The 13,058-nt window shown below is 41.6% G+C and overlaps 1 protein-coding gene across 1 annotated transcript; it reads left to right on the plus strand.

The window, feature by feature from the left end:
- Positions 1-471: 471 nt before the first annotated feature.
- LOC126721746 (uncharacterized) lies at positions 472-4,000 on the plus strand. Its single transcript, XM_050424806.1, has 2 exons — positions 472-561; positions 1,042-4,000. The coding sequence occupies exon 2, from the start codon at positions 1,049-1,051 to the stop codon at positions 2,141-2,143; it is 1,095 nt and encodes a 364-aa protein (XP_050280763.1). The 5' UTR covers positions 472-561; positions 1,042-1,048; the 3' UTR covers positions 2,144-4,000.
- The last annotated feature ends 9,058 nt before the right edge of the window (positions 4,001-13,058 follow it).

Raw genomic sequence — 13,058 nt, forward strand, 5'->3', positions numbered from 1 at the left:
AAATGTGTTTTCACATACTCAATCTTTGTTAATTCAAGCACAAAAAGATTTTTGAGTGTTTTAGGTGTTTTTGGAAAGTGTTTTGCTGAAAAAAAAAAAAATCTGAAAAATTTCAAAAATACAGTTTTGCCCTGTTTTGGCGGCTCAGTCGCGGGTGTGTCAAGTCGCGTGCCTCAGTCGCATCTTCGCTGGTCAATTTTGGCGACTTGTTCGCGAGTGGAAGGTCCAGTCGCGAGATTCACTCAGAGATTTTCGCGGCTCAGCTCGCGACTCACTCGCGGGTAGACCTTCCAGTCGCGAAAAACACTTAGACAAATTTTTCAAATTTTTCCTCTTGAGTGTTTTGGCGGCTTGATCTGGCGACTGTGTGGCGACTTAAACCAGTCGCGAAAATCGCGTGTTTTGCAGAAACAGGAGCAGTTTTTAAACCTCTTTCAGTTTTCCCTCGAACTTTTGTGACTGTTCATTGTCTTTTTCTTCTGCACTTTCCCTTTCTCACCGTGCCTTCATTGTCGATCTCCATTGTTTGCTTCTTCTCCGCTAAAAATCGTCGACTCACAGGTATGGTTCCTTGTCTTGCACTCTAATTGTCCTGTTGTTATGGTTTTCCCTCTGGATTATTCACTTCTGAATATGGGTTTTGTGTTGGGCTTTGTTGTCATCGTTGTCCTTTCTTAGCTTATGATAACCTGTGCTTCTGGTTTTGAGCTCATTTATTTTGTTGGCTGTGTTCTTCATCATATGCTTAGCTAGGGTTAGCTAATTTTTGTCTGATCTGTTGTTGCTATCATATCTCACTTTGATCTTGTGTGGTTTCTTGTTAATGTGGTGTTGATTTTGGTCCCTTTACAGATTTTTTTGTAGGCATATTTGATCTCTCTACTGTGTAGTTCTAAGTTGGGCCTTTGGTGTCCCTCATTTTTTTCTGACCATACTCATCCAGCTGTTAGGGTTTCTTCATTGTTCCTACATTTTCACTAACCCTCTGCTGATATAGTCTGTTGGATTGTGTTTTTGTCATTTCCCTTGTTTATAATACAGACTGGTCATGTCTCCATTCAAAAAGGCTGCTGTGAAAGGAGGTTCTTCCAAAGGGAAGGAACCCGTAATTGATGTTGATGACGACACACCTCTCCCGAAAGTGCCTCGCTCTTCATCACAGCGATTCGATCCCAATAAGTTCAGATCCTATTCCGCATATCAGTCATATGAGAACTTCTTTCTTCATGCCACACCACTACTAGAGAGAGCAGTGGATTTGCCTTCACTTCATAACACTGACATCCCGATATGTTTTGCTCACAAGGATTGGAATTACCTTCTCTCGGATCCGGATATCGTGTATGACGAGTTGGTTAAAGAATTTTATGCTAATGCAATTGTGGAGGGAGATGAACTTAAGTGCTGGGTTCGGCAAAAGAGCTTTTCTGTCTCTCCTACATACCTGGCAGACATTCTTCACATTAATAGACCAATTTTTCGTCATTCACCGGTCTATGACGATCTATGTCCTGATGAGGAGCTTCTAAGACAAAGTCTTGGTCAAGACTTGGAATTCTCGCCAAATGGAAAATCCATCAGTGTCTCCTCCCTTTCTCCGAAACTGCGAGTGCTTACAATTGTGATGTTTCACAATCTGTACCCTTTGTCCAGTACTGGGTATATGAATCTCGGACGAGCTTTGTTTCTTCATGATCTGGTTTCTGATGAAGAAATTGACATTTGTGCTCACATCTTTCATGTTCTGCGCAAAACCGTACTTCGCAGTGAGTCTCGGATCTGCATTCCTTTCTGCAGTCTCATTTCACGGATCTTGAAGCTCAAGGGGATCTATCCATCGACTGATGAGTCTCCTATCCCCAAACCGAGTCCGATCAACATGCGTACATACAATGCAAGTGTTGGACATAGTCGGAAGAGAGCCAAACCAGAAACTTCTGCATCTCACAGTGACTCTCAGTTCAGCAATCTCTCCCTCGATGAGAAACTTGATCGCATTGTTTCCTCTGTCCACGAGGTGAATACAAAGATGTCTGGACTCACTGCTTCTCTACACCATCAAAGCAACCGATGGGACATGAAGTTTACTTCTCTTCAGACTCAGTTGGATCAGATTCAGAGGAAACTAGAAGAGGATGACTAGCCTATTCCATGACAAAAAGGGGGAGTGATAGGCATAATCAGAGGGGGAGGATATTACCCTAAGGGGGAGTGTCACTATCTAAGGGGGAGTGTCTTTATTTTTTGTTTCCTTCTTCTCTTTAAGTTGATACACTATGTTGTGTAAAACTGTTATTCAGGTTCTTGTTGTATTTGTACCCATATGCTTTTGTAAGCTTTGAGGGTTTATGTTTTATGCATAGCTTTGTAGGCCTTGTGGTATGTACCATGCTTAAGTGCAGCCTTTATGCTATGTGAAATCAGTATTTTAAATCCAAATGTTCTGCATTGTGGTTTATGTACTGTCACTCTTGTGCCCTTGTAGGATTGTTCCTAGATGCATATGCCCTGTGTGCTATGCATTGGTTGAGTGTTGTACATACAAGTGTCTTGCCTTGTGCTTGTTAACTTGTATGTCCTTGTGTTCATTCCAAGTGTGAATGAACACTGTGATCACTACCTTGTGGTGTTCACCTGGTTGATCAAGCCATGGTTTGTTTATTAACTTCATCTTATGCTTGATCTCATATTGCCTGTTTCATATGCATTTATAATTTTCTGCTTACAATGATCATGGTGTATTGTTGTGTTTCAGGAGTTTTTGTTCATATGATTCAAGTGCTTCACAGCTTCTAGAATTAGGTGTGAGTGAGTTTTGATCAACTGTTCCCAACTCACATGTTAAGTCTAGAGTCTGTTTTAGGGTTTTGTCACGGAATAGCCAAAGGGGGAGATTGTAAGGTTGAATTTATTCAACCATCTAATTGGCTTTATTCCGTGCCAAATTTGCTTGTAATTCAGCATTTAGTAACCCTGTATTTAGGTGGGATTGTTGTAAGGGTAGTGAGTGAGATAGTGTGAAGATTGCTCAAGAGTGTGCAAGAAAACAGAGTGTCGCGGCTGGGACTCGCGACTGGTCTCGCGGCTTCAACCCGCCAGAAGATGCACACGTGCCAAGCATGCTGGAAGATGAACAGTCATGCTAGCTGGAGCACTACAGGACAAAACAGGACAACTGGCCATACGGTTAACTCGCGACTGGAACTCGCGACTTAGTCAAGCCGCGAGGTCAAGCCGCGAGCCACCCCTGTTTTGGAAAAAACCTGACGTTTCGCATTCCACTCCTCTCCAGTATAAATACCCTTTTAACCCACGTTTGAAAGAGAGCTTCCAGAGAGAATTTTGAGAGAGAAACCCTAAAGAAAAACCAGATTGTTTCACCCACAATCTCTACCTTAGAGTCTCATCAAAATCCCTCACTCTCTTCCTCTCCATTGTCAAATCCTTGAGAGGCCATTATACCAAACCTGGTTCTCACCATTATCATCTCTGTGAGACAGACGTTTGGAGTTCTGGGAAGCAGTTAGGAAGGAGCCAATATTCATTGGTTGATGCTACGGTGTAGTAGCGGAATCCGGAAAGCTAGAAAAGAAAAAGGTTCGGCGCAACCTCGTTGGAGCAAGAAGCTTGGAGGGCTTAGGTGCATTGGGTAGATTAGGCTTGGAGGGTCTATTGCTGTCCTTGTATCCCAACTATATTTTCTAGTGGATTGATTACCGCTTGGAGGGCGGCGGAGAGGTTTTTCGCCGAGGTCTTCGGTTTCCTCTTCGATAACATATCTGGTGTTATCGCTGTGTTTGCATCTTCCTTCCTCTCTATCTCTGCCTTTACATTATCTGCTGTGGTTTATTTTGTTGTGGCTTAGATAGTTGTTTAATCAATACCATGTTATAGCATATGTTAAGTTTCCGCACACTATTGTTTAACATATTGCGTGTGTTGATTAAATTGGTTTTTGGGGGTCTAAACGTTCAAAAGTGTTTTTGTACACGTTTTTGAACTTTCACTTTGGATATTGTATCCGAGGTACTACACATTCCGAGGGTAGCGCATCCTAACTACCTTGGCTGAAATCGTTTAAGGACTGTGTCCAAAGATGAACTCTCATCTCTATTTTGTGAGACACCCTCATCTTGGTGTGACTGTCAAAACACCCCTTGCTCGGGCTTTGCAAAAAGGTTTGAGATTCCTTAACATGGTGATGACATTCATTCTTCATCCTTTGTCTCATTGTAACTCTATTATAGATCCTCGTGCTCAATTTTTGTTATCCCTCTTAGAGGATATTTCTATTAACTTCCCTTCTCTTTTTATTCTATCCCTTATAGATGTCTATAAGGATATGGCGACTTGTGATAAGCTCATTTTTCCTTCCGCTATCATGAGGCTTCTTCACCATTTTTCTGTCTCCTTTCCTGAGTCTCCTCATTTCATGGTTATGAGTGCCATAGATGTTGCTACCGTTCGATGGAGCGAGGCACAACTTAGACCGTGGTGGCCCTGTATAGAGACGGCGACTCCTTCAACTTCTACCACTCCATCCACCTCCGCTCCTTCGTCTTCTGTGAGTGGAGTGACTCTCGAGGCCATCATGGCACAGCTTGTGCACATGGATGCTCACCTTGACACACTTAGTGATGTGTTGTGTTAGGTGAACACCTGTGGTTGTCGTATCGCACAACGATAGGCTGTCATGGGTGGTTTCACTGCTTGTACCTCTCCATCTCCATCGGCTTCAGAGGATGAGAGTGATGATGGTTCTAGCAGTGATGATGCTGATAAGGACGAGGATGCTAGCTTGCCAGTAATGATGAGATGTCTACTTGATGTACTTACCCTTTGTCACTCGTGACCAAAAAGGGGAGTAGTTTTGATATAAGAGTAGTCATATACATAGGGGGAGAGTTAGCATAGGAGATTTTTTGTGATAGGGAGAGTGTCTATGAGGGATGTAGTGAGGTTTTTATGTATCTTCTTTTCATTCTTTTACATTTACCTCATGTATATTGGTCTTTGACCATTTGACATACATTGCATTTATATTTGGTTTATATCTTCTGATGTATGTTATTCACCTATCTTTACATATGTTGTTTCTTTTCTCTCTTTATGCACATGATTCTTATATATTTTATGCAATCTATTATCTCTGTTTCACACTTTGGAGTTAGCCACTATGGCCTTCTCCTCATTTGCTAGATACTCCGAAGTGATGTGAATTGTCTCTCCCAGCACCTAGCAATTACCCATATAAGGACGGAGTAAGTGTGACAAAGAAGAATATAAAGGATATGGACGAGGCAAAGGGACGACAAGAAGTTACCTAGACAAGCTTATGGACATGACGACTCACCATCTCTTGGGAAGGCACCCCAGAGATCTTCTTTAACTCCTCAAGCATAATGGCTTCGTGAGCCCTCACCAAAGTTGTCCCTGGGTCAGCACAGATGCTAGCTTTGACTTTCTCTTTCCCTTTGTCCCCGGTTCGACGCTTCTTTAGACAAGGAGTGATCTCCTCAAGGGAAGCAGCTGGTGAAGCGACTTGGATTTCCTCGGGAGCAGGATTAGACGAACCCTTTTCAGTCATCTCCATCTGGACAACCCAAACCCTCCTTTGCTCGATATTGGAGAGCGACTCGTTCTTCTTCGCCTTAATACGGCGTACATCTCCTGGTTGAACTTGGTTATCATTTCTGCAAGAAGAAAAGAGAAATCTTTATCACACAAAAAAAGGAGAGGAAAAATGACTTATGGACAAACTTTCCCCAGATCAACTTACTTTTTTCTTCTTTCCGTATAGCACGAAGAACGTAGTGTGAAGGTTCTGGACTCAAGCAATGACAAGTCAAAGTCCGAGGGTCAACCAACTCGTCAATATCCTCGATGGTGCTCGCGTATTCAATTGCCGCCTGAACACGCCCTTCGAATTTATGGTCGAGCTTGGGATGCTCCTTATCTGCAAAACAAGTAGAAACAAACTAAGATATAAGAAAGGATGACCAGAATAAATAAACAGAAGATTTTCTTGCAAGAGATAAACGCACCAATTTGAGGGTCTCCCATCTATGCAATAGCCAAGGAATCTCACCCCAAAAATTGTCAAAAAGGGTCTCCCATCCATCACCCAAGACAAAAAAACACCTAGACTTCCAATAACAAAAGGACAAAGGAAGATCGATAATAAGTTGAGACCTTTTGTCCCAAGGCATGAGCTCATAGTACCCAAACTCTTTGGATTCCTTCAAACGATATAGTCAAACAAACTCGTCCAGCCTAATCATGTCCTCGTCAGTAATGATCGTCCAAATCACCATACAACTTATAACGATCCTCCACGAATTCGACATAAGTTGCCTAGGAGTAATGTTCAAATAATGGAGAAGTTCCATTATAAAGGGATGGATAGGAAACCTAAGACCACATAGGAAGGCGGGCTCATAGAAGCACACCTCAACATGGGCGAAGGTGTAGGATTTCTCACTCAACCTAGGAAGACGAATCCTAGTCTCCTCAAGAAATTGAAATCTATCCCTAAACCTGCTAAGGGTTTCCTCATTCAGAGAGCACTCCTCCTTGAGAGCATGGTATGATCGGGGGGTGGTTGTGAGACAGAGGGTTGGAAAGACATGAGTACAAAGGTAGCAGTGTCCATCTCAGCCCCAGTAGCATCACCACTAGACGATAGACCCATTTCCAAATCACTCAACCTAATCTCAGAGCCCATTCTCTCTTCCAAAAAAACTACTCGTATGGCCTTAAACCAGTCTAAAGATTGGCGTAACAAAGGGTACAAGTCACCCAAAACTAAACCTAGGCTGTTATCCCCTAAGGCAAAATCCCCAACTTGTGGACAATGATTGCCGAAAGAGCTAAGGGATGCTCCTAGGCAAGCAAAAAAGAATGAAAAAAAAGGAGAGAGGTTTCTAATTCCATAATGATCAACCATCAAGCAAAAAGGAGGAAATAAATTTTTCAAAAAAGGAGAAAAGGAGGTAAAAAAGGCATACCTGAGAAATAGGGAAATCGAAACTCAAAGGGCAAGACACAGAGCAGAAAGAAGGAAAGCAAAGTGAAAAGAGAAGGAGGAGGAGTTTAAAAAGTCACCTTGAAAAACGGAAAGCAACGGGAAACCAAAAGGTCTTCTCGAAAAAAGCGCCATCACCCACCAACTAGAGTATGACGTACATCGCAGTAAATGCAATAGGGGGTGGAATCCCAAGAGCCATAACCGGGGAAAAAAAAAGGATGACTTTTCATATTCCTAAGATTGTTCTTAGATGGCTCGATGATCACAAAATATTGAGGCAACTGACGAGTCTAGCAAATTTCCTTTGTCCAGATGAGTTTGCGCTGGATGAGGATAAATACCATTTAAGTCATAATGAATGGAATGCCGTTACACATCAATAAATGCAGGCAACACGGACGTTGGAGGGACACTGAATCCCACCATTCAAATCACTTAGGGGGGGTTACAAGAATGACATTGATGTTACCATTGAATGCCACCAATGGCTAGAAAGGAAAGCCATATATATAGGCGACACCAAACTCCAAGAAGAGGTACAAATTTACAATTGATTTTACACTTATAACACAAACAGAGCTCTTAGTCATTCTTTTTCTAGTCATCTAACTTTGTCATTGAAGGCTCAGTGGTTGGCACCACACTAGTGACCTTTCTAGCTTGAATACTTTCTCTTCGGCAGGTCTTTTTTACGATCACGAGTTTTTCTCTGTCTAGATGATCACCTTGACTAATGATTTTGGCATCATCAGTAATGTTTCAAGAATTTGCCATTGATGGGGCCAATTTTCAAACCATCTTTAGTGACCAACTTGTATGCTCCATTTGAATAGGCTTCTTGAACAACATATGGTCCATCCCATTTCGAAACAAACTTATTCTTAGTATGATGAGTGATGATAATGGTTTTTCGTACAACAAGAACCAAATCTCTAACTTGGAAAGATCGAGGACGAACCTTCTTGTTAAAATTCCTAGAAATGCGTGCTTTATAACACTCAAGGCATTGTTGTGCCTTAAGCCCCTTTTTCATCCAAAGCTTCTAATTCTTCAAGTCGTAGATGAACATTGTCTTCATTTGATAGACCTTCTTGTATGGCGATTCTTAATGAAGGAATTCGGCGTTCAAGTCGTAAAACATCTTCTACCCCATAATCAAGATAATAGGGGGTGGCTTGGGTAGGTGTTCAGTATGTTATACAACATGCCCACAAAGCTTCCTCAACTCTTTCATGCCAATCTCTTTTCGACTTTCCTACTACTTTCTTGAGCAAATTGCATAGAGTCTTGTTAAAGGCTTCAGCGAGACCGTTGGATGGAGCATTATACATAGAGGAATTATGTTACTTATGTAAGGTTGAATTTATTCAACCATCTAATTGGCTTTATTCCGTGCCAAATTTGCTTGTAATTCAGCATTTAGTAACCCTGTATTTAGGTGGGTTTGATGTAAGGGTAGTGAGTGAGATAGAGTGAAGATTGCTCAAGAGTGTGCAAGAAAACAGAGACTCGCGGTTGGGACTCGCGGGTGACTCGCGGCTGCAAGCCGCCAGAAGCAGCACACGTGCCAAGCATGCTGAAAGATGAACAGTCATGCTAGCTGGAGCACTACAGGACAAAACAGGACAACTGGCCATACGGTTAACTCGCGACTGGATCTCGCGACTTAATCAAGCCGCGAGGTCAAGCCGCGAGCCACCCCTGTTTTGTAAAACCTAACGTTTCACATTCCTCTCCCACTCCAATATAAATACCCCTTTTACCCACGATTGAAAGAGGGCTTCCAGAGAGAATTTTGAGAGAGAAACCCTAAAGAAAAACAAGATTGTTTCACCCACAATCTATACCTTAGAGTCTCTTCAAATTCCTCTACTCTATTCCTGTCCATTGTCAAATCCTTGAGAGGCATTATACCAAACCTGGTTCTCACCATCATCATCACTGTGAGATAGTTGTTTGGATTTCTGGGAAGCAGTTAGGAAGGAACCAATCTTCATTGGTTGATGCTACGGTCTAGTAGCAGAATCCGGGAAGCTAGAAAAGAAAAAGGTTCGGCGCAACCTCGTTGGAGCAAGAAGCTTGGAGGGCTTAGGTGCATTGGGTAGATTAGGCTTGGAGGGTCTATTGCTGTCCTTGTATCCCAACTGTATTTTCTAGTGGATTGTTTATTGCTTGGAGGGCGGCGGAGAGGTTTTTCGCCGAGGACTTCGGTTTCCTCTTCGATAACACATCGCGTGTTGTCTTTGTGTTTGCATCTTCCTTCCTCTCTATCTTTGCCTTTTTATTATCTGCTGTGGTTTTATTTTGTTATGGCTTAGATAGTCTTTAACCAATTTCGTATTATAGCATGTGTTAAGTTTCCGCACACTAGTTGTTTGACATATTGCTTGTATTGGTTAAGTTGTAATTTGGGGGTCTAAACGTTCAAAGGTGTTTTGTACACGTTTTTGAACTTTCAATTGGTATCAGAGCGGGTACACTGCTATTGGTTTCATTACCATTGTGTGATCCTTGACTCCCTTTTGAGATGGATAGGTCTCAATCCCTAAATGCACCTCCATATTTTGATGGTAGTAATTATGCTTTTTGAAAGGTTCGCATGAGAGCTTTTCTGTGTTCTATTGATGAATCCGTTTGGGATGCCGTTGAGATTGGCTGGACCAAACCTGAGGCAGCCAAATCCACATGGGATAAGGCAGCACTTGCTGCATCTAATGCTAACAGTAAAGCACTCAATGCTATTTTCTGTGGTGTGTCTCCAGATGAATTTCACAGGATTTCTCATATTACCGTTGCCAAAGAAGCATGGGAGATTTTGGAAACCACCTATGAAGGCACGAAGAAAGTGAAAGACACCAAGTTGCAAATGCTGACCACTCGATTTGAGGAGCTCAAAATGAGTGAGGATGAGTCTTTTGACTCTTTCTATGGGAAGTTAAATGAGGTGGTGGTCAGTAAGTTCAACTTGGGGGAGAAAACGGAGGACTCAAAGATTGTAAGGAAGATCCTTCGATCATTGCCGGAAAGTTTTCGTGCTAAAGTGACAGCAATTGAAGAGAGCAAGGACCTTGATGACATCAAAGTACAGGAGCTGGTTGGTTCTCTGCAGACTTATGAGATGTCGCTGCCAAATCAACGGAAGAGTAAATCTCTTGCTCTAAAGACCATTAATGAGAAGGTGGAAGATCAAGACTCATCGGGAGAAGATGTGGTTGACAAAGATGTTGCATACCTTGTCAAAAATTTCAGAAAGTTCTTGAAATTCAAAAATAATGGCAAATTTGATGATAAAAGAAAATTCCAAAGTTCTGGAAGGGAGAAGAGGGAATTCAAAAAGAAAGATGGAAAAGAATCCCAACCCACACAAGGTGTCACTTGTTTCGAATGTAACGGGCATGGACACTTTAAGAAGGAATGTCCGAATTATCTGAAATCGAAAGGTAAAGTGTATGCCACGACCTTGAGTGACTCGGATTCGTCTGACTCAGAATCTGAAGAGAGCTGTGATGGAGAGGGGAACTATTCGGCTTTTATGACTATTGCTCATGTTGAGTCTTCAGATGAGTTGAATCTGCTTGTACGAGACCTTGGAGAACATAGTGATGATGAATCACTAGGAATTGTTGAAGAATCAGATGCTGAAGAAGATGAAAGCACAGCAAATCTTCAAGAGAATTATAACTCACTCTTAGAGAAGTCGGGTGAGTACACAAGGGTGGCCAAGGCTGCTGTGAGAAAAATGAAGAAGGCTGAGGAGGACTACAAAAGTCTCCTAATTCGATATAGGGAGGCCAAATGTGAGATAGAAACACTGAATGGTGAGTTGTCCGAAGCTTACACAAAAGTGAGATTTCTTGAGAATGAGGTTGTGCAAGCGAATGCTAAAATAGAGAGGGTCACCACCAAGAAGCTAGATGATGTTATATCATCTCAAAAGAGCTTTTCAGACAAATCCGGATTGGGATATACCGGAGGAAGTAGTTCATCTGGAAATGTCACTAAAGAAGTGAAGTTTGTAAAGGCCAAAGATCCAGTTGTAGCTGACCTTACTGGTGAGAAGCTCGAGGTGGAGGAGAAGAAGAATGTGGTGAACCAACGGATGCTGAATCCCCGTAATCAGTCTGTGGGCAGGTCTGAATCTCGTGCCAAGTCACGTCCACGACCACAAAGAGGTCCTAGAGGAACTTATGTGTGCCATTATTGCGGACTTCAAGGGCATACTCGACCAAATTGCCAAAAGCTGAGAGCAAAGAACAGTGCAACTCCTCAAAGGTCAGGAGGACCCAGAAATGATAGGAGAATTTGGGCAGGTGATCAATCTAGAGATCAAAATGGAGATCCCGGAATGATGAACGTGATGAAGATGATTGGTGCATTCACCAACTGCTTGGAAAGCTTCTCACGAAGGTTTGAAAGCCCTAGCTCCCGTACCCAATCCTATAAGGAAATCACCCCAAACGCAAGTGACGTGTGGGTGAAAAAGGGTACTCATGCATAAGTATTACAACATGTCCATGCATTAATACTTCCTATGCTTTGTGACAATGTTTGTTTGGTTTGCTTGCTGTTTTTGATGTTGGTTGTTTGCTTGTCTACTTGTGAATATTTTTAATTTTGTTTTATCAATCTTTTTGTTTCTTGTGTCAAAAATCCAAAAATCACATAAAAAATTAGAAAATCAAAAAGCTTGATTGACTTTGTTGAGTTTTGTCTCAAAACTTGTTTTGTCTTGTACCTTTGTGCTAATGGCTTTGTGCATTTTCGAGCATTGCTTGTTTTCATGCACCTATATCACTGTGGGAAAAATCTTGAAATCTATGTGATTGTTGTAAATAGATCTTCAAACTTGTCATGAATGATTAGTGAATGGTTATGTTGATCTTGAGACATGCATAGACTTGTGTCTATATATCTTCCCACTCTTTATTTTTGTTTTGCTAAAAAGAGCTCACCAAATGTAAATCTCCAAATGAAAAGAGATATTGAGCTGCAAAAGCCTGTCGTACATTCTAGTATTCGACTAGGAAAAAGGGTAAGCGACCTTATATTAAAGTGAATGTTTATTCAAAAAGCCAAAGGCTTGTTCATTAAAGTGAAATGTCAAATATCACTCTCACAATGAGAGGTGATTGCCTCAAAAGATCAAAAAGATCAAATGTTATGATTAAAAGTGGAGTAAAATGTAAAGCTCCAAGTCATGTTATCAAGTTTTGTGGGAGGTCATATATACATATTTCTATAATTGAGATATGTCACATGATCTAGTGCTAATTGTGTATGCCTTGGTTGAATCGATCATTGAAGCTTCACATTAGACGAAGGACTATCTCATTGTTAATATCCACACACAACACACAAGTTTATGTTCAATAAATGCCATATTCATTTGTGTGATTGTACTTGATGAAATGTGTTTTCACATGCTCAATCTTTGTTAATTCAAGCACAAAAAGATTTTTGAGTGTTTTAGGTGTTTTTGGAAAGTATTTTGTTTGAAAAATCTGAAAATTTCAAAAATCCAGTTTTGCCCTGTTTTGGCGGCTCAGTCGCGGGTATGTCAAGTCGCGTGCCTTAGTCGCGTCTTCGCTGGTCATTTTTGGCGACTTGTTCGCGAGTGGAAGGTCCAGTCGCGAGATTCACTCAGAGATTTTCGCGGCTCAGCTCGCGACTCACTCGAGGGTAGACTTTCCAGTCGCGAAAAACACTTAGAAAAATTTTCAAATTTTTGTTCTTGAGTGCTTTGGCGGCTTGAGCTGGCGACTGTGTGGCGACTTAATCAAGTCGCGAAAATCGCATGTTTGGCAGAAACAGGAGCAGTTTTTAAACCTCTTTTCAGTTTTCCCTCGAACTTTTGTGACTGTTCATCTTCTCTCTAAACTATCTTCCTTCCAAACACTTCGTGAATCCATTTTCAAACCTCATTGGTGCTTCATTTCTTATCCAAATCATCAAGAAAAGGTATGGGTTTTGCTTTCTCAATCTCATTTTCCTTTTTCCTGCATATTTTTGTTACCGTTTGGACTGATATTGT

Source organism: Quercus robur, chromosome 4 (genome assembly GCF_932294415.1).
Source record: "Quercus robur chromosome 4, dhQueRobu3.1, whole genome shotgun sequence".
Lineage (NCBI taxonomy): Eukaryota > Viridiplantae > Streptophyta > Magnoliopsida > Fagales > Fagaceae > Quercus > Quercus robur.